This window comes from Melitaea cinxia, chromosome 7 (assembly GCF_905220565.1).
Source record: "Melitaea cinxia chromosome 7, ilMelCinx1.1, whole genome shotgun sequence".
NCBI lineage: Eukaryota > Metazoa > Arthropoda > Insecta > Lepidoptera > Nymphalidae > Melitaea > Melitaea cinxia.
Window position 1 is genome coordinate 6,297,174 of NC_059400.1, and position 27,220 is coordinate 6,324,393.

The 27,220-nt window shown below is 32.1% G+C and overlaps 2 protein-coding genes across 4 annotated transcripts in view; one reads left to right on the forward strand and one right to left on the reverse strand.

Annotated features, from left to right (window-relative positions):
* Positions 1-20,923, forward strand: part of LOC123655274 (glycerol-3-phosphate dehydrogenase [NAD(+)], cytoplasmic) — a 31,863-nt gene extending 10,940 nt beyond the window's left edge. The window contains exons 5-9 of one of the 3 annotated variants that reach the window (XM_045591086.1): positions 985-1,131; positions 2,483-2,666; positions 10,545-10,698; positions 12,969-13,061; positions 15,282-15,817. In XM_045591086.1, the coding sequence (XP_045447042.1) occupies positions 985-1,131; positions 2,483-2,666; positions 10,545-10,698; positions 12,969-13,061; positions 15,282-15,312 (609 nt within the window). In that variant the 3' untranslated portion in view covers positions 15,313-15,817. Of the gene's footprint in view, positions 1-984; positions 1,132-2,482; positions 2,667-10,544; positions 10,699-12,968; positions 13,066-15,281; positions 15,818-20,284 lie in introns of those variants that run through there. The other 2 variants (XM_045591087.1, XM_045591088.1) reach the window with 2 other exon arrangements.
* On the reverse strand, positions 20,915-23,015 carry LOC123655276 (methionyl-tRNA formyltransferase, mitochondrial). Its single transcript, XM_045591089.1, has 5 exons — positions 22,803-23,015; positions 22,487-22,693; positions 22,281-22,414; positions 21,994-22,161; positions 20,915-21,299 (listed from the first exon to the last, which is right to left on the reverse strand). The coding sequence occupies exons 1-5, from the start codon at positions 23,009-23,011 to the stop codon at positions 20,938-20,940; spliced, it is 1,080 nt and encodes a 359-aa protein (XP_045447045.1). The 5' UTR covers positions 23,012-23,015; the 3' UTR covers positions 20,915-20,937.
* Between the last annotated feature and the right edge of the window lie 4,205 nt (positions 23,016-27,220).

Sequence of the window (27,220 nt, forward strand, 5' to 3'; positions counted from 1 at the left end):
GTTATTGCTCTCTGTGTTTCTCTAGCCCTATTTTTCTTATAACCAAAACAAATAATAAAATAAGAATTTTATTTCGGAAATCAGTGAAAGTGTATTTTAGGGTCGTTGGGGTGTTGTAAATAATTTAAACAACAATTTCAAATACGTAGTTTAATAATAAACGTTCAAATTGTTTGCCACCAAAATTTAAATGAAGTTTAAATTTAACCACTAGAGTATAGTGGTTAAATTTAATCGCAATCTGACGAGTAGCTTTTGAGTTAGTTTAAAAATAGTCAAGCAAATACGCATTTATAGAGATAATAATGCGTATTTGCTTGACTATTTTTTCGTCGACCGTCATTGTAGTACGTACTGATGGTCCATGTAATTGACGTCGGTTATTTTTCGTTTGCGAGCAAACACAATTATTTAATGGCTGTTTCCTTATTTTTGTTGTTGTTTTGTTTGCCCATGAGCGATTGGCTTTTAAGACAGAAATATTACTGATAAAAAGTATTAAAATAATCTGATCGTATTTTATTGTTTGTATATATTATCCTAGTATGTTAATTGAAAATCACAAAAAAGTTGTAAATGATAAGTGATATATTATAAACGATTATACTGAATGTTTTTTAATTCTATAAACAAATACGTTCGACTCTTCAACTGCGTTTTTTGGAATGGGGGTTCTGTAGGTGTATTATTATAATATAATATATTCTGTCATTTTAATTGAAATTGGACACTAATATTTGTTTTATATAATAAAAATAATTTCCTGACTCTCGCACTTACTAGCAGTTGTTGCAATAGCGACTATCCTCTCCTTACACATCAGCCTTCGGCAGGGCGGGGAGGACTATCCTCTCCTTAAATATATATTGGTTATGTTAACCTATAAGAACCTCACAAAAAAAAACATACAAAAAAGTGTGACGTAAAACATTTTTTTTTTTTATAAAACTTGAAGGCTTTTTATATTAAATTTTTGGTCTATAGGTAGCGGAAGAGAAATTCTGTGAAACGACAATAGGATGTCGTGACGTGATGCTAGCCCCGATGATGAGGGACATTATCCAGACTGAGTACTTCCGTGTAGTCGTTGTTGATGATGAAGACGCCGTCGAAATCTGCGGGGCATTGAAGGTATGTACCAGCAGAAACCAGTGTCACTGAAAACAGCGCCTACAGCCAGTTAAATTCATTGATTCGCTAATATTTCATTCAAATATTCTTTATGAATGAATAGAAGAATAAATGAATGAATGAAGCATATTAAATCTTAGAAGTATAACTAACGCCTTTATTGTGTTAAATATATCTTGTATTTAACACGTTATTGCGAACGTGTGATGTTTTTTTTATAACGCTACATACTTTATTGTGTCCATAGACTAGTTTTACTACCTATAAAGTTTTCCTTATTTTGTTCTCATGGTTTACAATCTATTCCCTACGCTATGTATACGTTAGTATTTAGTTTTTCGTTTTTGTACTACATACGAATGTAACTGATATAGTTTGATGATGATTATCTATCGGATATCGTTATTTGTCAGACCGCTTTATCGGCGACTGTTAAAACAGACCCTATTAATTTGCTCAACATCAATTTCGATCTACATGTAATTGCCATTTTAAGAGACAGTCATGCTTGACGAATACTTTTTATCGTCTAAAACCTGCTTCCTACATCCAAAAACGATTCGTTTCTAACGAGCCGTCAAATTCAAACCAAATTTGCGCAATAAAGCAACTATTGCGTATCTTGCCCTGGTTTATTTTAAACATTATCGGCTTAACTTATAATAACTGTATTATAGGCTTAATTTATAATAACTGTAAGACAATTATCGTAAACATTATTTAACTAATTATAATAAAATAAACGTACCTTTATTTTTTATTAATTTTTTTTTTGCACACAAAATAGAAGAAACATTCTAGAACGATTAGGTACATAGAAAACCTTTATACGATTACATACAATATTTTTATAATGACAGTATGCATTTAAATTATAATTATTTAACAACTTTGTTTATTAGAACGTGACTAATTAATCTAAAAAACAACGTGTAGCTTATCATTCTTATATGTAGGTAAACACAAATAATGGAAATTTTAAACCATAACTAAAAATGAGCCGCTAGCAGTTTATCGACTAAAAATAAAATTGATAACGTCAGAATTGAGCGTTAAAATATGTAAATGCTAGTCTCTGACGATGCATGTGCATATTTGCGTTACATCTTTTATCGCTAAAATATAATAAATTTCCAAACGACTGCACCAAATAATTTTAGTTTTTTTTTTAATGTTAGTTATTGTTCGAGTAGGAGAAGGGTTAGCGCTTAATCCACTACGCAAATGCAAATATCCATTCCGAGTGGGAATTGAACCCAGAATCAGAGGTGTTTGAACGCAAACACGGCACACGCACCACTAGACTAGCGCAATGTTTATAACCATTTAATAATAAAAACGATTGTTCTAGAACATCGTCGCGGTGGGCGCTGGTTTTGTTGATGGTCTCGGTTTCGGTGACAACACCAAGGCCGCGGTCATCAGGCTCGGTCTGATGGAGATGATCAAGTTTGTGGACGTCTTCTACCCGGGAAGTAAACTAAGCACTTTCTTCGAGTCGTGCGGTGTCGCTGACCTGATCACCACGTGCTACGGTCAGTATTATTATCTATTATTGAAGTTGGGCAAAGTAGTAAATATCCTGTTTAAAATTTAATGCAGTCGACTAGGGAAGAGTACAGGTTAATAACACGCCTCTGAAGCAGTGTCGTGTTCCTGTGGTGAGTAAAGTAGCCAGAGCTCCTGGGGATGGTCGGGGGTAAGGTCAGCAATGACTTTATGATGCTTCTGGTGTTGTAGGCGTCTATAGGCTACGGTAATTGCTTACCATCAGGTGAGCCGTACGCTTGTTTACTGACCAAAATATGTAACTGTAACTAATTAACCGCATTGGTGCAGCCCCTCTCCAAATGTTGCGATTAGCAACACACTTAATGTTACATTTTTATTTTTACTCACTTCAGCCTATTTTAGAATTAAAAAAAAAAAAAAAAAAAAACAAATTAAACTATAATAATTAAAGAAATTCAAAGTAGAAGTAGTTAATAAAAGAACTATAATTTTCATGGAATAATAATTAATGTAAAATGTGGTTTAATTGATCACTATGTAACAAACTAATTTAAGTTGAAACTTAGCTAAAACTCAAAATTGTTTATTATAGTTATGTTTAAACTATATTATACCATATATGTATATTATATCATCCTCTGTGGTTTGGAGTCGGGGTTAAGTTATGTGACAGGTGTCGAGTGTAAATAAGGTTACCACTGATAAACACTACTGCTTATCTTAAAATTGAGTTTTATTAACAAAATAATTTTTTAAAATAAGGTAGGTAAGGTTTTTAAAATAAATTTTCGATATGTTTTTAGAATATATATCGCAATTTTTGTCAGTTTGGAAATTTTAGTTGTTGTTCATTTATTAAGAATTATTGTTAATGTTAGCATGTAGAAGCAGTAGCACATATTGCTTGTTGAAAATATATGGAGCTATCGAACACTGAAAGATTGCTTAACAATTGCTATATACTAATCAAAGTTTAATAGTAGTACCTAAGTGGTGTTTATTTGGTGTACTATATATCATAAGTAAAAAGAATTGAGACACAGGTAGCGTTATGTATAACTAAAATCGACGATTTGAAATTAAATTATATAATAATTCTAGTGGCAATATGAGATGTAATCCATATGATTATTTATTTGTACATATTTGTAACTCTCTTAACGGCTTATACAGTATATATAAGAAAAAAAAATCCCTTACTAACAGTAACATACGTTAAGTGTACATTGTAAGTAGAACATAAGTGTACATACATATATGGTAACTAGGAAATAAGTGTACATATATGCTAACTAGCAAATAAGTGTAAATATAGACATAGATAAGAAAAATAATAATGTTTAGAAATTAGAAAGGAATTAAGTGTATACTTCTCCATAAACAGTATTTAGTAAGGGGAAAAAAAACCGTCAGCGTCGGACCACGTCCTAGTTTTACTAGGCAGTCACAGGACTGTTGATCTGTAGTAATAAAGAAAAATCGCCTGTGGTATTCTTATAATGCATTCATGATTAACAAAAGGCACGGGCATTTTGAGGCCGTGGATCAAAATTTTTAAATTAAAAAAAAAACGGCTTATACAGTAATTTTACTTTATAGTCTTCATTTTGTGTAAATACTTGATTATATATTACAGTTTCTAAGTTTCGTTTTGTAATTAAATAGTTTCTCAGATAAGATTTTGTTCTTTGAACCTGTCGAAATATTGAACAACAAATATGTAGTCTTTCGACTGTTGGAAGCTCGTTTTCTATATTTGCAAGGCGCGGGCGTAGGTTATAATCGCACTCTTTACAATATTATGTAGGTAGTACTTAAAAAGATTATAACAAAATTGTAACGTCCACCGAACACGTGGATGCGTGCGCGCTCTTCAGCGTTCCGATCGAGTCTATCGTGTGGCGGAGGGAGTAACTCAGAGCAGTGCCTAGGACTTGCGACCCAGGTGTAGGTTTAAGGAGATCTCCTTTGAGATACGTATCAACGCTCACCTTCACTGCTCGAGTTATCCGCCATAATATGTAACAATTAATTCGTATGCACAAATTAATTATCGAATGAGTCTAGGTTAAGCTACTAGCAGGATACAACAAATGTATCGTGCCAAGCCAGAGCCAAGACTGCCTTAGCGGCGGTTGCACTATTCGTTTTATACACGTCAGAATAACTCGAGTAATATAATAAATGAGGGTAGATGACTATCGAACGATGCGCTAGGTGGCGCGATCGTTGCATCTGTTGTTTATAAATTCCTTTGTAATTGCGTACGACAGTGCTATTGCTGACAAATACATTTTGTAGCTGTTTAATAATAAACACTTATACTGAGAAATATTTTCTGCCTTGAGTCCAAAGGTTATACATTATATGCGTACTAGTAACTATTTTGATGTAATGTATGTTTGAAATACAATTTCGTCTATAATTTATGAATTGTGAAAAAAAAAAACTACTAAAATGGCTAAAAATGGCAAAAATGCATTTATGCAAATTACTTAAATAAATAAAAAAATAACTACTTTACTTTAACTTTTTTAGCGATTAGAAGCGTTTTTTTTTTAATTTAATCCGAATTTGTAGGGTCTTCCGGCTAAATCAACTTGAGATTCAGCGCATCGAAATATATAAGAAATATTCTTGACCTAGTTCAAGATTTTTTTGTTTTCATTTATTTTTTATAATTACAATACAATACAATACAAATACTCTTTATTGTACACTATCAGAGAAAAATTTTACACCGTAAAAGAAAATATAGACATGTACAAAAGGCGGTCTTATCGCTAAAAGAGCGATCTCTTCCAGACAACCTCTAGCATGAAAAGGACATGACTAAAGAATATAGGCCCTATAATTTTAGGCTTTTTACAATTACTTTAAATTTAGAGGGTTGAGGAGCCAAACCAACTTTGGATTTGGGTTTAGGACGTTGAAATACTTAAGAAACATACTCATTCTAGTTCAAAAATAAATTAATTGGAATAAATCCGTTAGTTTGCGATTTTTAGTCTTTATTGGCGTTTTTTTTTTTAGAATTTACTCAAAACTAGTTGTGCTCGCGATTTCGTCTGTGTGTAATAGTGACTTTACATGTTCAACGTAATTCTATAAATTGGCATAACTTTTTTATTTATGAACCGATTGACATGAAACGAATACTAAATGTTAAGTGAAACTTACCACGATATTACCACGTAAAACCACATTTCAATCGGATAAGCCGTTTCTGAGATTAGCGTGCACAAACGCACTATTGGGTGCTATTTGCGTTAATAAAGCTCCCAAGAATATATTTTTCTCATATATTTTAAATGTACAGACAGCGAGCCGTTACATTTTTATTATATGTAAAGTAAATTGGGGGGTGTAGGGACCAAACTAAACCCGAATACGGATTCAGCGCATCGAAACACAGCCCTAGATGGGTCTGGTCAAAGGTACAGAGCACTTGTTTGTGGGCCTGTGTAATTGTTACTTCAAACTGTTAATAGATAACCTTGATTAAATTATCTATAAACTTATGTAATTCCGTGATAAAAATTTGTAATCAATCTGTTAAGACGTGGCATGTTGCCTAACTTGTCCTATTCTATTAAAGAAGCATAATTTATTCTTAATAACTGTCATACTTTTAATATGAACTGTCATACTATTTGGAAAGGTTTGGTTTTTTGTTTCGCTTTTTTCTTTAACAGAGCAGAGTTTACTTGCCTTGGTTACTTACTTAGTCAAGTAAATTATGTGGTCATTAATTTACGTTTTATTAGCTGGAAATAATGGGACTGGATACATATCCAAAGTTGCTATTCAGCTTAAAGTTTAAACCATTCTGCTTCAAAATATGGTGGAAGGTTAACCACTACACTGTTACAGTGTTTTTGAATGTATAGGTGTAATAATTAGCGTTACAATACCTACTTATTTAATATTGTTGGGATAATATTAAACGCAGACATACTTTTTTATTTTTTTTATTACAATCATTTTTGTTAATTATTTTCTGTAACGTGTTGATTGATCGGTATGATATTGGATGCGATATTAAATTTATCTGGTCGCTATAGGCTTTATTGCAAACGTTATCTGAGGCCGTGATGATAGTGCTTCATTATGTTTTACTGCATAAAGCTGTTTATAATAATTCACTAGTATCAGCCTAATAGAACTTATAAGTATCTGTTTACATTCTTAATAAACTTTTATAGTTAATAAAAACACATGATTTTAGTTAATACATTTATAGTTATTAATTATTTATTATATGCTCACTTACAAACGCAAGGAGCTTATATATAGGCGTAAGATTATGATTTAATAATGCCTAGTTTTTATATAATATAAACTTAGAAAATTTTCTAGTAGATATGCATACTCAAACGAAAAGACAGATTGACAAATATATCTAAAAATGTTACTAAATGTATTTAGTAATTATAGCACTTATCGATAATTTTTTTCGAAAAATTCCAAGTGTGTCTGCTGTCACTATACCTACATACGATTGTAAAATGAAAAGACAAGATATAATATTATAGTATGATTAGATTAAATAGGAGACGAAAGCAATTAGATCTTTTGTTCTTATACAAATTTCTCATCTCTGATGAACAGAATTAACATTTTAGTTCCAAGAATGACCCCGCGCCATAGCATAACCCTACAAGCTCTATCCATAATTATTGCTCGACGAGGGTCATTTGAAAAGTTCTTAGCCTAACATGGTTAAAGTCAATGGTTTTTTTTTAATAACTACCCTCATTTTGTAGTTACATTATTTAGCAACAAGTATGCACAGTTTAGTTTATTCACAGTAACTCATTGTTCGTTTACATGTTATACCGTAAGTCAAGTCAGAGCTATTTTTGAAAATGGATAAAATTGAACATCGTGCAGTGACAAAATACCTGAATTTGAAAGGTTTAACTCCAAAAACTATGCATGAAGACGATTAGGGTGCGTCCGCTCCTTCGTATGCGACTGTTAAAAACTGGGTGGCAGAGTTTAAACGTGGTCGTAAGACCATTCAAGATAACCCCGTAGTGGCCGGCCTTCGACTGCTTCCACTGATCAAAACAAAGAAAAAATCTGTGATTTAATTTTATCTGATCGAAGATTGACTGTCGAGGAGATAGCTAAGACTGTAGGCATCCGCTTTCCGCTTTTAATAAGAAATAAATTAACGCGACTGCTTTCAGTGGAACAAAAACGCAACCGACTCACAACTTCTCGCGACTGCTTAGAGTTATATAAAGCTGACCCAATAGAATTTGTTGAAAGATTTGTAACCATGGATGAAACCTGGGTTCACCACAATACACCCGAGACAAAAGAACAGTCGAAACAATGGAAAAGAGCAGACCCAAAGAAGGCAAAGGTGGTTTTATCAGCGGGCATAGTCATGGCATCCGTTTTTTGAGATGCAAAGGGTATAATTCTCGTGGATTATTTAAAAAAGGGTGAAACAATAAACTCCGATTACTATTGCAACCTGTTGCGTCGTTTGAGAGAAGAAATCAAAGAAAAACGCCCAGGTTTATTGAGAAGAAAAGTCTTGTTTCATCAGGACAATGCGCGCGTTTACACCTCTGTGCAATCCATGGCAGAAATCCATCAATGAGGCTTCGAATTGTTACCTCATCCCCCATATTCACCGGATTTAGCACCGTCCGACTTTTATCTGTTCCCAAGGCGGAAAACATTTTTAGGTGGTAAACATTTTTTTACAAATGAAGAGTTCATAGCCGCCGTGGACGCTTATTTTGAGGAGTTAGACGAAGATTTTTTTAAAACGGGTATCGAAGCCTTATCGGGTCTATGGAAAAAGTGTTTTGAGCTTGGAGGATAGTATGTTGAAAAATAAAAATAAACTCAAAATCGTGTGGTTTCATTAATTATGTTAGGCTAAGAACTTTTCAAATGACCTTCGTAGTTAATAGTTCTCCTTTGTCCAGAATGACTAAATTATACAATCTGTTCGATAGGTCTTATGATTCTCATCATCATCATTTCAGCCTATTGCAGTCCACTGCTGGACATTAGCCTCCACAAGTTCTTCTTATTTGTGTTGCCCATAGTCACCACGCTGGGCGGGCGGGTTGGTCACCGCAGGGCTGGCTTTTTCCCACCTAAGACGCTGCTGCCCGTCTTCGGCCTGTATATTTCAAAGCCAGCAGTTAGATGGTTATCCCGCCATCGGTTGGGTTTTTAAGTTCCAAGGTGGTAGTGGAACTATGTAATGGAAAAAATAATAAATATTCCGAGCGAAACCGAGTTCTTTCATGAACTATAAATAAATGATGCGGATACTAACAGTATGTATATGGGTGGCAACTTGGCAAGGTTAAAGACATTACGTATGTCGCGGTAAATATGTATGTATACATAATAGTACGAGTATATTAGCAGTGTTTCAGATTTTTTTTCAGAGGTGACTGAAAAACGGAATCACCAAAACGTGTTAGGCTATGACGTATAAAAAGTTTTTCTTTTATAAACTTTATAAACGGAACGGACGGACTTTTATAAACGGATGAAATTCACTAAGTAGAAAATGAGGTTTCCGCTTTTAATAAGAAATAAATTGAATGTCACATCATCATCATCATCATCACATTTGTAGAACTAGTTTTTACTAAACTAAAATTGAAACCAAATTTCCTAATTCTGTAAAAAAATTCAATACGAGTAACCTTTTGTAGTTCGCAGCTTAGTGTCGAAAAAAAGTTGGGCGTCTCTTCAACCGAACCTACTCATAAAGATTCAGCCTGTTGTTAGTCACAGAAAAAAAAAAATCGGCGACTACTAGACTATATTAGCTCCGTTCGCTCATCAGTGTGTGTGTCAATTGTAGCATACTTTTTATATACAATTTGCTTACCTCTTAATTTTTTCTGTCTCACTTACGCTTAAAAAATATATTTAATTAATGAAAAAGTTTAAAATAAATCTAAGTAACTAAATAAATGTAATCAAAAACAGTAGACATGCTATACAATATGAGAAACAGAATCGCTAAATTCATGCATAGGTACAAGTATTAAACATTCATCATCATCATCATTTCAGCCTATTACAGTCCACTGCTGCACATAGGCCTCCACAAGTTTGGGCCAAAAATGGCGTGAACTCATGTGTTTTGCTCATAATCACCATGTTGGGTAGGCGGGTTGGTGACCGCAGAGCTGGCTTTGTCGCATCGAAGACGCTGCTGCCCGTCTTCGGCCTGTGTATTGCCCAGCAGTTGAATGGATATCCCGCCATCGGTCGGCTTTATAAGTTCCAAGGTGGCAGTGGAACTGTGTTATCCCTTAGTCGCCTCTTACGACACCCACGGGAAGAGAGGGTGTGGCTATATTCTTTAATGCCGTAGCCACACAGCATTAAACATTAAAAGTGCCTATATTGCGATTAAAATACTTTGACGTCGCTTTTTATAGTTTGTTTATTTTTTTCTTTCATTTTCATCTTTTAATTATAATTTTTTTTGGAAATGTCACATTGATATACTTCATCATCATCACATGTCATATTGCATTAATTACATCAATTTTTAGACAAGATCTTAAGATTGTGAAATTCACCATGAGTACAAATGATAAATATATTCATATATATCAAAAAAAATCTATTATATATGTAAAAAATAAAATACAAAATTTTAGTGTCCGTTCTTATAATTTAATTAATAAAATTATATTTCGAGATCCATAATATATTTAATTTAAGTTATAACTGTAATATTTAATGGGTTAGGCAAATAATTAGTGACGCAAAACAATTAAAAATGTTCCGGTAGATCTTGAGTAGTGCAGTTTTAACCGAATAACCTTTAACTATAGTATACAGTATAAAATATTCCGTTAGCGTCAATTAAAACTGATTTTATCTGTTTTCATCTTTAGGTGGTAGAAACAGGAGAGTGGCTGAGGCGTTCGTGAAAACCGGTAGATCGATCAAGGAACTAGAAGATGAAATGCTTAACGGTCAGAAGCTCCAGGGCCCCATCACTGCCGAAGAGGTCAACCACATGCTTGCGAACAAAAATATGGAAAACAAGTGAGATCATATAAAATATGTATAAAGAATTAGTAGTTGACTCGACAGACGTTCTGTGTTGCGAACTCTCAAACGCGTGAAGGTGAAAAGTTCGAAACTTTTTGGATATTTTTCGTTTTTCTTGACTTTTCATTTCCTAAGAATCTTCTACAAAGTATTAAAAAATTAAAACGGCTAGAATCGGTCCTGCCGTTTTCGAGATCGCTTAGCAACACAGCTAGCGATTATTATTTTTTAATATTTTGTTATATAGATAATATCCACATACATTGTCAAATGCTTCTCAAGTGAACAACCCTTGCACGTCCCAACTAATTCATCGAAGCCTCGAATATACAATGTGTTCGAAATCAAACGGTTCGTAGACCAACAAACCGTTTTTGAACATAGTAATTAACCGATTTCAAAAAAAGGAGGAGGTTACTCAATTCGACCGTATATATATATATATATATATATATATTATGTATGTTCGGGGATAACTCCGTTGTTTATGAACCGGTTTCATAATTCTTTTTTTTTGTATGAAAGGAAATATCCCTAGTTTGGTACCATGATAAGGAAACCAGGATCTGATGATGGGATCCCAGAGAAATCGAGAGAAACTCTCAAAAATCCGCATAACTTTTTACTGGGTGTACCGATTTTGATAATTTTTAATTTAATCGAAAGCCGATGTTTATCATGTGGGTACATTTAAATTTCATCGAGATCTGATTACAACTTTTGGAGTAAGTTTGATAATGCGTATTTACTTGACTATTTTTTCGTCTACCTACGTTGTATTACTTGTCGATATAATTGAAGTCGGTTTTTCTTCGTTTGCCTGCAAACACAATTATTATTGTGATATTGATTAATTATTTTCATAAATATTTCATATCTTGTTAACTGTATTCGAGTACGTAGATATAAAACCGTGAAGTCCGATGTAGTTGACAGATGAACAGATATAGTAGTTGCACTTGGCATGATTTCAGATTTTCAAAAAGGCCAATGAAAACATTAATTGGAATCAATCTTTATCGCATACCCGGCTTTAATCGATAAATTAGTCGTACGGTAGAGTCTATTTAAAAACTATATCTGAAATACTGAAGTAATATTTTATGAAGTTTGTGTTACACTATGTACAAGATTATTATTATTATTATTTTATTTAAATACTTTATTGTACAATAAATGCACTAATACAAGTGTGTACAAAAGGCGGGCTTAACGCTAATGCATTTTCTACCCGCCAACCTTGGTATGTGCAAGAAAGTAGTGTGTAGGTGTACACTAAAAAATAATACATATAATATAATAATACAATACCACCTAACATAAAATAATGAATTTAAAATGACCATTTGAAAGTATAATCGTCATTTTAGAAATTAAAATTTTAAAGTGATTATATAATAATATTAATTATTAGAGAAGAATCGCCAAGAAACCCCGCAGTTATCCTTTTGATAATAATATATAAACTGTGTTTTAGTACAAAATTAGTAATGTCTTGCATGAAATACAGCCTCACTAAGTCCAATTATCTTTATCAACCATGTAATCCTGCACCGAATAATACGCTTTATTTATTAATTTATTTTTAATACACTAAGTTTGACGCCGCGTTGGCGCAACGGTTACAGCCATTGATTGTACCTGTTGCGCTGGCGGTTGCGGGTTCGATCCCCGCACATGACAAACAAAACATAACATAAAGTGTACGCGCTTCAGCCTGTAATATCCCACAACTGGGCATAGGCCTCTTTCCCTATGTAGGACAAGGATCAGAGCTTAATCCACCACGCTGCTCCAATGCGGGTTAGCGGATATATTCCCTTACTATGAGTGACGATCGCTATCAGGTGTAAATGATAACAACCGGGACCGACGGCTTAACGTGCTCTCCGAGGTACGGTGGGGAGACCCACAAGGACTGCACAAACACCCAGACCACGGCAAACACCTGTATGGCCAATACAAATGTTTGTCATGTGTGGAGATCGAACCCGCAACCGTCAGCGCAACAGGTTTGTCCATGGCTGTAACCGTTGCGTCAACGCGGCGCGACGAAAATTGTAAAAAAACGTTATTTTGGTTTATGTACCGTGTATACATAATAAAAAATATAATAATTTAAATAACGTAAATTAGTAACAAATAGTAAATAATGAAAATATAGGATAAGGAAAAAAAAAATAGTATGTAATGTTAATATTGTCAAACAGTGTCACATAAGAAAAAAATTAGTGCTTACTAATTATCTAATGATTATTTTACAGATTTCCTCTCTTTACCGCCGTTTTCCGTATCTGCAGAGGAGACCTGAAACCTAGCGATTTCATCGACTGCATCCGCAGTCACCCGGAACATATGTAAGACAAACAACCCGAATTCCCTTAAAGCTTCTAGAATTAATCCGTAGCGTTCATAAATAATGTAGCGCAGCTACTATTATGTAAATAACCTTTATAATATCTATGTATATTTTACGGGGTGCTTTAGTAATTAGACCATTAATAGGCTTGCCATCGTTTTAAAACATCGATTTATATATTAGTATATTATGTAATTAAAAGTTTTTGATAAGGTTTTATTTCTGTTTAACAGATTTTTCTTAATACTTATATTATATTATTGTTAGACTTATACTATTGCTATTCTTGATTTTTTTTACAAGGATGGCAATTCTGTTTGTTTGCAACGGTCTGGAAGCGTCATAATATTTGCATTAGAAAAGATTAGGTTGTTGGTTATTGATTTTGTTCCATAACGCCTATATACAGTAACTAGCTGTACCGATTTGTTTTAACGTTCCTAAACATTATGTAACAGAATGAGTTTTGTGTGATGTAATCGCAGCCGTTTTGTTAGCTTTATGAAGCATGTATTTTAATATCTTTTAATCACCTGTCATCCGTTATGTTATCTATGTTTCCACTGAGTATGTTATGACTAATACTTTTACTATCGCTAGATATGTTATCCCATCAAATCTATTAATATTTTTCATTCGTCTTATCGATCGGTCAGAATCTGGATAAACGAATTTTAAGCATTGTTCGCTATTGTGATAAGTCAATTGAATGTTTTGAATGAGCTTGTGGTGGATAATATATAGTACAAGTTACATTGACGTCTATGTAAGTACATTGCACGTCCATGGCATATTAAAGATAAAATATCGACAGAAAATCATGTTATGTTGAATTAAAAATTTTAAAGTATGCATACGCTTTTATTACCTTTTTCCTTTTGTCTTAAATCTTGCTTAGTTATCCTAACATTGGTGTGATGAACATGAAATGAAAGACAGTAATAAGAGTTTTTGTTTTTATAACAAGACAGTTTTCATTGTGTTTATAAAAGTTTATTTCTAAACCAGTATATATATTTATACTATACAATTACATTTATTTTATTCGTAACAATTATTTTCGTTATTCTAAGTAACTGTTACTTATTATATAGTATTGCTAGCTCATTTAACGAATCAAATCAAGATCATTCATAGTAATTTTTTGTCATACTAGATATGCTCTGTAAAAAATGTAAATAAAATGTTCATTAGCTCGTTTTCCTTGATATACTTCTATTTTCTTCATTAAATTAACTAACATGTTGCATTTTGCAGATTTGCTCCAAAAAATATTAGTATTTACTAACGTTTTCGAGTTTTTGAAATCTTGGAGTTTTACTGTTGTACCTTGTTTTGTGTTTTATACATTGGTTTAATTTATATTCCTTTTTTGTTTAGTTATATTTTGTTTTTGCATGTTTTGTGCTATGCCTTGTTTTGCTTTATTTTAATAAAATAATTGAATAAAACTGATGTGATAATCATTGAAATTACGATGGTGACCAAAACACATTTTTTTTACGTTATTATGTAAGAGTCAAGAACACAAGATATCCTACGATTTATTTTTGTGTTAGCCAGACATTGGGAAATTGTCAACAATTTTTAATATCATACATAAGATATCGCTGTTGTTATTTGATACATTATTTACTTACACGAAATTCTTGAAAACAAGAAAACATTTAATATCAACAATGACGATTTAATATAGCAAATGATTGTACCAAGTGTTTTTATACTAAACAGCTAATACTTGCCGCAACGCTTGACCTTCTCGAGTATCGTTTTTATACAAATGTAAATTAAAATAGCGACAACATACGTAAACAGTCTGAATCACACAAAGACCACAAACGTAAACAGTTTGAATCATCCTAGGTTTTGGTTTCAAAAAATAATATTTCAAAGTATTGAGTAAAAAGGAAAGTCTGAAGTGTAATGTAATGTCAGTGTTAATTTATCGTATTGAGACAGAATTCTTACATTTGAAGCTGTAGCAAGGGCGTTAAGAACCCGGAGCGAAAGATTATTATAGCGACCTTTACAGACGGAAAGTATTTTTATTAAATAAGAATCTTTAGACTGATTGCATCCCTACAGCGATATCACAAGTATTAAATCATTATATACTAAATACGGCGCTGCTCGAATTCAATTATATTATTACATATTCTGGTTGAAATACACTGGATACTTTCAGTAATTAATTATACTTACTTCGCAAACATTCTAGGAAGCAGCTGGGGCCTAAATGCTCTCTGTGATTCCAGTGAAGTCTTCATGTTGCCATCATGATCTCACCGTGTCTGCACTTGCATTTATCATAATTTTATCGTTTTCCAAAACCAAACGATTACACGTAAAATATAATTTAATTAATACTACAAATTAGGATAAAATGAAGATGTACATATCACAAACTGTAAACTACTAATAATATTGTAGATATAGGCAGCTTAACTTGGCAATAGAAATCGTTTTGTACGTGGAAAACTTCCAACATTTATAACAGATGCACAATTTGCTTGATGATCATTGTTTTAATATAAATATCTAATATGTATCATTTATTGTTTGTTAATCGAGTTTTAACTAGCGTTTTTTTTTATTGTTTTTAACTTTAGTCTATGTTGGTTTGAAGAAACAAAATTTTGGGGTAATGGTTACATACCTACATGTAAGAATATGAATTTTATTTAAATAACTGCTTGATCAGTTAAGTCGAAATCTAGTCTTATATGCAATAAAAATATTCGGGATAATATCAAACTACTGTTTTATTTTTACATCATTATACGCAGGTATTTATTAATGTTCACAATCATGTATTTTTTTAAATAATTTATCATCGTAGCCAACCTTAAAAAATATATCGACTGATTAGACTCTACTATGGATATTTATGTTTTAATTTATACCTTAGAAGACATAAATCATGGATCAAGGTAATTCAAATACAGGAGTTTTAAAATCCTACTGTTCCTACTTCAAGAAATTGTTACTCGGCACCTGTGGGCAAAATCCATGACATAGCCATACTATCAAAAACAAAAATATCTATTTCAAATATGCATCAAAATCACCTTTGAATTGTCCATTTTACAAATTCAAATTTTATAGTGATTATTATTTTTAAAAGTGAAGCTAGCACCGATTCGGTAGAAAAGAATCGGCAAGAATCTCCGCAGTTATCCTTTTGAAAATAATATATAAACTGTGTTTTAGTACAAAATTAGTAATATCTTGCATGAAAGACGTCACTATAAATCAGATCATATATCATCCATTTTCAATAGATCTTATTGTGGATAAAATTTAAGATTATAATTCATAATTTAGGTCAACTAGAACTAAACTTGTTACGTAGGGATGATGTACACATGTTCAATTGTTAGATATTATTAAATATTAATGTCTAAACGACTAACGGGGTGACGTCCGCGTTATAGTTTATTGCTTCTGCTCCCATTGCATGTCGTGCATCCATACGTGTGGAATTTTATGGCCTAAAACTTTCCTTGGTAACAGGCTCATTCAAAAAATATGTATTTTCAGATTGAAATTAGGGCATTTATTAAATAAATAAAATATGCGGACCAAGTTTTTGGAAATCCTTATAAATCTACTTTGTGTGTTATTTATTTATAAGACATCATAATCAAATAAACAATTTCTATTAGTAAAGGAAATATTCTATATAAACAAGATCAGCTACTGCCAAAAAAAGTCTTTTAAAAGCTTGTCTGTGGTACTTAATGGGCACTAGGTTTATGAATAATGTCCATAATTGATCTGCAAGATTTTAGGCGTTGTATGTCAGAAAAATCTGATCTTTAAAAAGAAATGGCGTTAAACTAACTACTAAGTTCGTGGTTTTCGATTAATATAAGGCTTAATTCATACAAATTAAGAGTTGTAGTCCTTATAAAGTCTTAGGAAACGTAAATAAGTTATAACTAATTTATTTTTTTCGTTATAATCATATACGTAATTCACAAGTTTCTCACTAGCAACGTTGTGGAAGTTAGCAGTGTGTCGACTAATACTTAAACACACTGACAGGTACTCCCTGAAAGTGATACAGGTATATGCGTCAACCTCGTCACACTCTGATGAGGAAGTCGAGGAGGATGAGGATATCACAAAAGCCGTACATGGAACTACATCAGCCTTCTTAGTAGAAGTTAGCGCTGTTATGGAAGAGAAGTATAGCATTGTTATGGGAGACTTCAACGCTAAAGTGGGAGTACAAGACCGCGACGAATCTAAAATCAAACCACACGGATTGCGGTACAGGATTCACAAGGACTTCGGAGAACCGGGAAGTTTGGCGCTAACTTGGAGATGCCTACGTCCAGCAGTGGAGTGCGATAGGCTGATGTGATGATGATTTAACTACAATTTTGAAATTCACAGGTTATGAATAAAAATATCTAACGTATATAGTAATTTAATGTTAAAAAATAAAAATTTAAATACATTCATATAAAAAGTTGCACTATGAAGTTCGCCGGGTCTGCCAACTCTTATAGTACAAATTTATGTAATGGATACTTTCATACGTCAGATAGCTTTATCAGCAACTGATGAAATATGTTGCCCTGTTGCCCTTATGATTTTAAATATTCGTATAATGGACCTAAATAAAAAAAAAAAAAAAAAACAGATGCCTCAATTTGAAGAACTTTTCTCATGCTTGCTTTGCAGGATTCGAATCGTTAGAAAATCACATTGCTGTATTACTTAAAATTGCTATCTACAAAAGGTAAGAAATAATGTAGGTTTCTGTCGTTGCTTACAGCAAATTAAAAAAAAATTTCTTGTAAAACTTTAATTTTCTTCAAAGTCTTATAACTAAATTAAATTTAAACTTATAACATTGATAAAATTCGCACACAAGTTTGCGCCCCAGTTTTAACTCTTCACAGTATTGTAGTTATATTCCAGAAATGTCAAAACATATTTTTAATTTCTAATCAACAGCATAAATACGTAATATTTTTATGCCTAGCCTAACTATAGACTTAGAGCATGCTTCACCAGTTATGGATAACGCTTTTGGACGAATGATGATACAAATAGACTTTGACTGCGGAATGTAGAATAGGCTTATGGGTTCTGTTTCTCCTCAATTTATAAACATCAACTCTAAGATTAGTAAAGAAATATAGTAGAATTCGATCGTAAAAATCAAAAACTTTTTACTGTCGGATACTGTCATCCGTCAAATGGCGTTGTCTACAACAGGTGAAACAGGCCCTTAGAATCTAGAAATAGTAAGGGCTCCCAATACATAATCGTCTGTGATGGGCCATTTGCATTGCATGCTTTGCATGGCAACTGTAGGCCAATAACACTTGGTTTTCACAGATGGCTCATTACAGCACTTGCGATGCACGTAATAATTACGACCGCGCCTATTTTTTTTTTTTTTATATATTACTTTCAAGTAGGTTTAATTGAAATGTGTACCGCAAGAAAGTTACTAAATAATAAAATTATAATTTTATTGATATTAGATAGTAAATAATAACAAAAAAGTGCTCTATCCCGGAAATCGGTCTGTGACGAACTGAACAAAGGGCGACGCCGACAGTGTGAGTACCACGGGTCACGTTATACCACAATTCCTTTGAAGTGTGTCACAAAAACCGACAACCACGGTCTTATATATAGGTCGGGCAACTACAATGGTGGGGGTACGTCAGCTTAATGGTTTATACCCGCTAGAGGCATGACGATCGATGAGTGTGCTGTGCAACGAAGACAGAATAGCGTTCTGTCTCTTTTTCTATCACACGTCATGCATTTATGTTTTATAATATAACCAATTACAATGAAATGTCACTCAATATAAGACTGTGGCGACAACATGCCGATTAAGTGCTACGATTGACAATTGCCCGTTATGTACCGATACCCCTAGTACACAATGGTGATTGCTTGCAGTGGGCCAGCATATGCTATTGTGTAATAGGGCCTTAAAGTTCAATGTAAACTTTAACTCTCACCTTGCGGAGTTCCTTCCAACTTTATCTGGTGCATCACCTACTCAAAAGATCTACCTCTTTCCTAAATTTCAACTTCACAAATCTGCTAGCTTTCGGCATGTCATGATTAATCAGTAAGTGTATGATTGGCATGATTGACCTTACGCTTTTATAGCATAGATTTTTCAATGTTCATGTCAAGAATTATAAATGGAATATTGAATATTGATGAACTTTTTGTCATACACTTTCAAGAATGGACAAATTCGATACAGAGCAATACCCAGAACTGTACTTTTCGATATTACAGAAGATAATCTATACCGATAAATAAAATTGGAGTGATGATGATGTATACAAGGTACATATATCAAAATAACATTATTTACAATTTTTGTCTGTCTGTCTGTTTGTTCCGGCTTATCTCTGAAACGACTGAACCGATTTTGACGGGACTTTCACTGGCAGATGGTAAGGAGTAGCTTAGGTTAGTTTTATTCTAAAAATTTATTTATTTTATAACTTTGCGAACTGAACAATATCTTTTTTGTTAACGAAGGACACCACGCGGATGAAGTCGCGGGCACAGCTAGTATATATATATATATATATATATATATATATATATATATATATATATATATATATATATATATATATATATATATATATATATATATATATATATATATATTTAAAGAGTCATAATGCAGAGCGCTGTTATCTTAACAGCAAAAAAAGTAGATAAACATTTCGTGAAATCTTAATTGCTTTTACTAAAGACAAAACTTGCATAGATACTTTAGTAATTGACTTGTTGTACCTACGAGTACAAACCATATTATTGCACATTGTAGAGATATTCGAAACTAGGTAGTATAAATGTAAATATTTTTGTCAATATGGTTTTACAGAATTCTTAAACAGTCTTAAAATATTCAAGATTATGATAGCGGCATGTGCTATGTAATATTTTAAAAATCTTACTTATATTATAAATATGTGATGTAATGTTTGTCACTGAAGATAGGGAGTAACGCCACGCGGCTACAACCGCGAAACGCTACTAGTGAGTAGTTTAATATAAAATTCAAACGTCGGACAAATATACCAGGTTTATGGGCATTCAATACGAATTTTTCAGTTGTTAAAAAACGTGGCATAATTCTTTAGAAGGAAATATTTATCAAATTTAATTGAAATTATAAGTTTACATATTTATGTACTTATATATGCTTTTTTTCAGGGTAAGAGTCGCCTAGAGAATAAAGGTGATCTCATGCTGCAATATACCTGTCTACATCTTTATTACACCCTATTATTTATTTAATTGCATAGTTACTAATTTGTAGGGGATATATTTATAAATCTATATCAACTATATGTATGTATAATTTGAATTAATAATAATTTTTGTGTGTCTATATCTTGTATTTATGTATATATATATGCACCCATTTATTTAATTTTATTCTATCCATAAATGTAAACTTTCGCAATATTTCATTTCCATATTTGTTTCTTTCATTATCTATGTACACTGTAAACATAATTTTTAATATAAGCACTTGTTTTCCTTTTGTTGCGTTAGTTAAGAAATTGAGAATAAATGATTGATACCAAATAAATAGCTTAAAATGGTTAAATATAGTAAAATAAAGACATTTTTAGTAAAAGTTAAGTTCTTCTAATTAATCAAATTGTTTTTATTTGTAAGAAATATAGTACAAATATGAAACAGTTCCGGAATATCCACAATATGGTCATTAGTACCTGACATCCAGACAATTTTTACCTAGTGGCTCAAATTCTTAGATCGATTTAATTTTTAGTGTCTTAAAAAATAAAGTGTTTTATTAATATATTAAAAGAATTATTCTTTTTAGATTGTATTTTATTTTAACATATCACTACATTTCTTTTATCTAATGGAACATTTTTTATGTAACCATTATAAAAATCTAAAGCAGATATTTCTCTTTTACCTAACACTCTGAGAGTTCTGAAATAAATAAATTGTTTATCTTTACACAATATTCTAATAGCTTTGGTATTCTCGCAGTATTCCAGTGATCCAACTGATTTGTTTGTGTATTCAGGATCACTATTGACTAAAAATGCATTAAAAAGTTTGATCCGTTTGTCTCTGAATTTTGTAGTTAAAGGATATAGTCCATAAATCGCACGATATAAATTATAAACATCTTTCGCACTCATACTAAACCATCGAACTTCACTTATTCCTTTGTTTATTTTCTTTGCTGAAACAATACATAATAAATAAATGCTTCACACTAGACAACTCTTATTACAATGTAAATCCTGATTCGAGGGTCTAAAAATACAAACAACATATAAGAACTAAAAACACCTGTAGTGCTTATACACATGTATTTGTTAATAAATACAAGTATTTGTCACGTGTGGGGACTAAATCTGCAATGCCAGTGTATCAGCTAAATGCTGTGTGGGTCTATTTATTTATTTATTTATTTAATTAGAACCACCAACAGAATTGCATGTTTAAAAAATTTACAATTAGATATATGCAAAGGTATTAAGTATATACATGTAATTCCTCTTAAAGGTAGTTACAGCATGCGCTTTAGACAATTGAGTCATCAGCATCAAAAGATTTTAAACATATAGGATTTAAATTAAAAAAAAATACATACAAAATAAAGAACTAAATACATAACTATTACTATTATAAATTAAGATAAGTTAATATTAGTGCTACATAACTTTTGATTTGAGGAATCAAATGACTTTAATAGTTTCTTTTTAAATACAGCTAAGTTATCTGCAAAGATGTCTAATGACTTGTTTTTAACTGTAAATTCTCTGGGTCGGCATATATAGTAATAGAAATAGAATAAAATAAATAGAAACATATAATTATTTACTGCAATATTTTTATTTAAATTGTAAAAAGATAAAAACATCAATAGTTACCATATGTTACACCCTCATTACTCTGTGGTATTGCTTTTGTAAGGCAAGTGGGCAATGTCCTTAAACACTCCACCAGCATATCAGCTCCAATATCTGAAAGCTGTTCAGTTAACTCTGGTAATTTTATATCTTTGGATATTAATACCTTTTGTTGGCTTATTATTTCTCCTGAAAAAATATTTTATATTTGCATAAAAGAAGAATCAAATTTATATATAAGCAAGATATACTATCACTGCTCATCAAATACTTTAATTTCGTTAATACATAAATTACAAAAAACTCACCAACATCAAATATATTAGGTTTAATCTTCATTAAGGAAACTCCAGCAGTCTCATCACCATGCATCAGTGTATAAATAATTGGAGCTGCTCCACGCCATCGTGGTAATAAACTAGGATGTACATTAACCATACCTCTAAAACATAAATACAGCTTTTAAACCTGGATCTATAACAAATTAACATGTTTATTGATGTCAAAGACTTACAGAGGAAATTTTTTGAGAACATCTTCTTTAATTAAATGTCCAAATGCTACTATAATTCCTATGTCATATTCGTTATTTTTTATGTCAAGATGAGGCCATTGTAATAATCTAATGTTCTCAGTTTGTGCATATTTTTCAATGATTGTTTTGTTTTTACTGCTGTTCGCTGTAACCAGGTCCAATCGTTTGATGATATTTTCACTTTTTCTAATAAGAATAAAAATTAGTTATTATATAATAAATAATAATAATAAACAATATAATTAAGTATTAAATAAAAGAAAATAAATAGTCCGGGTATTGGCTAAATACATACCTAAATTGATTTACTTTCTGTAGGCTTTTAAGGGAAATAAGGTCAGATCCAAAGAAAAGTACGTTGTAGTATCTTCTAGAGAGGTTTTCATAAAAACAAATATATTTTTCTTTTAAAAACAGTTTTGTGTAAATTATAGATAGGTTAAAAAATTTAGTTGTCATTATTAACCTTTTATTTACCTGCCATTGAAAGTAGAAATCTGACATATAAGTGTATAATCTATGCATCTGACTATGGATGGTAGAAGGGAGGAGGATCATCTCATAAGTTGAAAAAGTGTCCAGCTGTATGCATAAGTAATAGTGCCAAAACCTTCCATAATCGCGTGGTGTAGATAAAGTATTTCTCGATTGATATGAATGTAGCAATTATACATGTATTTATGTATGTTGAGTTAAAAAATTTAATATCATTGTCGACAAAAAGAATTAATTATTGAAAATATCTACAACTTACGTTGTAAATATAGCGTTAAAGAATTATTATAAGGAAACGTGCACCAAGAGTGATTTTTTTCGTAACCTGTGAATAATACTATTACTATTATTAACATTCAACATTTAATTTAATGATAAAGAAAAAAGGGAACCAACTCTAAAGATATTTGGCACTTCCTTAAGATTTACTCTGATGTGGCGTCACCCTAATTTAATACATTGCGACACATAATTTCTGATATATATAGATGATTCTTCTACCCTCTACCCTCCATACGAGGTGAGAAAAGCCGTTCCTTGCTGACAGCACATAGTTTTTGACACTAAGCTGTGCTGCTATTTCAAAAATAAAAGCTAATATTATTAGGTAAGAAAATAATAAGCTAACAGCGGGAAACTACAAAAAATTGGTATTTCCTCAAAATTTAATTTATAATTATGAATCAAAATTTAATAGATGTTTTATAATTGTGTTTGCTAGCAACCGAAAAAAAAACCGACTTCAATTACATCGACAAGTAATACAACGTAGAAACCATTAACATCGGTACACCTAGTAAAAATGTGTGTGAGATCCCATCATCAGATCCTGGTTTCCTTATCATGGTACCAAACTTAGGATATTCCCTATCCAAAAAAAATAATTATCAAAATCGGTTCATAAACAACGAAGCTATCCCCGAACATACAAATATGTATATATATATATATATATATATACGGTCGAATTGAGTAATCTCCTCCTTTGTGCCAATGATCATTGAAGTATTGTTTTATTATTTATATTTCAAAATTTAGAAACATCAAGATTGGAATTTAGGAAGATTTTGTATGTTAGATTTCAAAGATAAGATTAAGATTTGGGCGTATGTTTTCGTCCAGGCGTGTCGAAGAAACACCCCAGAATTTTAGTCCGTGGGAATCGGACATACCCTCCAAGTTCCCGGGATGGAAGTATCTGTTAGGGATTTCCTCTCGATAAAAAAAGGTGTTTTGGGGTGACCATATATTGAAGAATTAGAAGCTTAGAATAAGAAATGACCAGATACGTAGTATGTTCTTAATGTTTAAAATTAATCGAACAATTATGTAAATCTTTCAAGAACTGTATCAGTAACTAGAAACCAATAACATAGTTGTAAACTTATCTATTATGTTACATGTTAATTTTTTTTTTGTTTCTGTGGCATTTCAGATCTTTGATTAATAAAACGATCGAGTAATCTCTCTATATAAACTAAACTTTACTAAGCCGTACTATTTATTAATGACAAAATTATCAGTAAGGTCAAACACATAGGGTCTTCGCCCTTGATATTATGACGAATAGTTTTTATCCAAGCTTCCATGACAAGAGGGTCGATTCAGTTGCAATTAAACGGGAAAATGCCATAAAAAATATTTGATGTTCAATCAGCCTAAAAACGTCTCGCTGCTGGGGCTTTATGCTAGCTAGCATAATTTTTTGTAATTTTTTTCAGTTTCTTATCATCTACTATACTGGTGTTCTTAAATGGTATGGCATTCTTAAATGGTAGGAATTTACCAACTAAATTCATACCATATATATAATAATATATATGGTAATACCATATATATAGGAGTCCATATATATAGGAGTTACATATTCGAATTAGAAAATTGCATTAGGTGCGTAATCAATTATTACGTTTGTGGTATTCAAAGGGACATGTTTAAAAAAATGTGATATAGATTCAGGTCGAGCTATCAACAAGGGTAAAACCACAAGGGATTTCAATAAAATGAATAAATCTGTACAGTATTATATGTTCTGCAACATCAACATCTAAATATTCATATTAACTTTTTTACAGTGATATGATATCCAGGCGTTTGTCGTATGCTGTTTTCTGTCATATAAAATAACTCATGTAGTTCTTTGATATTAAGATCATTAATATACACGGTGATTTTATAACCGTTTTGGAAACGAAATATTTTACTTTGGAATCATCTATAGTACCTATAAAAATTGATAAATCAATTGTAATGTTGACTAAAAAAAAGTTTCAATTTTAATATTCAATTTTATTCGATCGACTTGGAAAGTAGTAAGGCACTGATCATTCATTCATTATTTTATATGAATGAAACACGTCCGTGCGCGTTTCGGTTGATAAAAGTATACCTATAGGCGCGAGCTAGCGAGTACTTACGTAGATAGACTCGTTTGTCCTTCATACTTTACACGGGCTTAGGACCGTCAGAAATACCTATTTTATTTAAACTTCTTTTCGATTATTAACGACGATTGTTCTTTTCAGAACAAATAAATTTATAAACAGACTGTAGGTATAAATTTCTGGCGTATTTAAAAAATCGGAGCTATCTACAGAATAATTAACTTACATACGTATTAACAGTTTATTTACACAATTTACACTTCTCTGTATCGAAACAACTGCTCAAAATGGAGTCCGCTGCGTTCAATACACAAACGTACACGTTTATACAATTCTTTTAATTTTAATTTTCTTAATGTGTCTTTATCACTTTTCACTTCATCAAAAGCGTCCACTATCGCAATGCGTAAATCATCACAGCTTTCATATTGACGTGTATATTTTTTAATTTCCGACCACAAGAAAAAATCCAAGGGCGTTAAGTCCAGACTTCCAGGTGGCCAAGACACAGGCCCTCCTCGACCTATCCACCTATCACTAAACTCATTGTCCAGGTACGCACGCACTACACTCGCGTAATGAGCGGGACAGCCGTCGTCTTGGTAGTACATACCTCTCGAGTAAGCTAACGGCACATCGTCTACTAACTCAGATATTATTCTCCTTAACATCTCTAAGTACGAGTTGCCGGTTAGATGACCTTCAATAAAAATAGGCCCTATTAATTGGTCGTTAATAATACCGGCCTACACGTTCACACTGAAACGAACCTGGTGATGCTTTTCTCGTATCAAGTAGGGGTTAATTAGAGCCGAGTAATGCTCATTGTGCACATTGTATAGTCCCACTTGAGTAAACAGTGACTCGTCCGTCCAGAGTATGTTGTCGTTTGTATTATTTAACAACCACTGGCAAAAGGCGATTCGTGCCGGTGCGTTGTTTATTACGTGAGCCTTACGAAAATGATACGGGTGTAATCCTTGTGTACGTAATATCTTCCATACGAAGTTTTGGCTAACATCGAATTCTCTTGCTGCCATCCTTGTCCTCCGCCGGGGATCGCGCTCGAAGTACTCAAGAACATCTTCAAACTCCGGCGAATAATAATTTAAACGTCCTTGACCTTGTTTACACATGTACCGCTATGGTATTACTGACCGACTGAAAGCCAGGGACGCGGGACGCCGACGATTACAGGTGAGCCGTCATTGGTCGACTCCGGCGCAAGTCGGTAGCTTTGTTTTTATTGGCTAATACGATTTTGTGACGCAATATTAAAACGTATAGTATTTCTATTTTTAGAATGTACCTACCGTGTAGCGCTACTACTGGTTCTCACTTTTTGTCTGTAAACGATATGAATATCGACTTTGATGAAAAAAAAATTACATATATTTTTAAATTAACGTTATATATAGCTTCTGTTATTGATAAATAATTCAAAATTTTCGTTTCCAAAACGCTTTCAAAATCACCCGGTATAAATGTCGATAATTTTCTAAGTTTGTATTTAATATATTATGTAGAAGGAAATTAAATATTTCAAATAGTAAATAATGCTCTCAAAACTTTATTTAATGTATTAAGACATTATAGATCATAAGTACTTATATTACATACACACAACTGTTTAAACAATAAGTAAAGACGTACCGACGCATAAATATGTAGGTAGTCTGACACGTAAAAAATATCCCTGATTTTATTATACTCTATTTTCACAAAAACATTAAAATAAACGACAAAGTGACGCTTAGTGACATTAATCAGCGAAACTTCAATATTTAGACTTAACATAAATTGAATTATATACATTTATCTTTTTATTTATTTG

Bases quoted from the DNA above. Each gene is read 5' to 3' on its own strand.
- LOC123655276 (XM_045591089.1), bottom strand. From the start codon at position 23,011: ATGTCAGATTTCTACTTTCAATGGCAGGTAAATAAAAGGTTAATAATG. The intron at 22,694-22,802 runs GTATGTATTTAG...TATTCTTATTAG, and splicing joins CAGAAAGTAAATCAATTTAG to AAAAAGTGAAAATATCATCA. The intron at 22,162-22,280 runs GTGAGTTTTTTG...ATATTTTTTCAG, and splicing joins ACCTAATATATTTGATGTTG to GAGAAATAATAAGCCAACAA.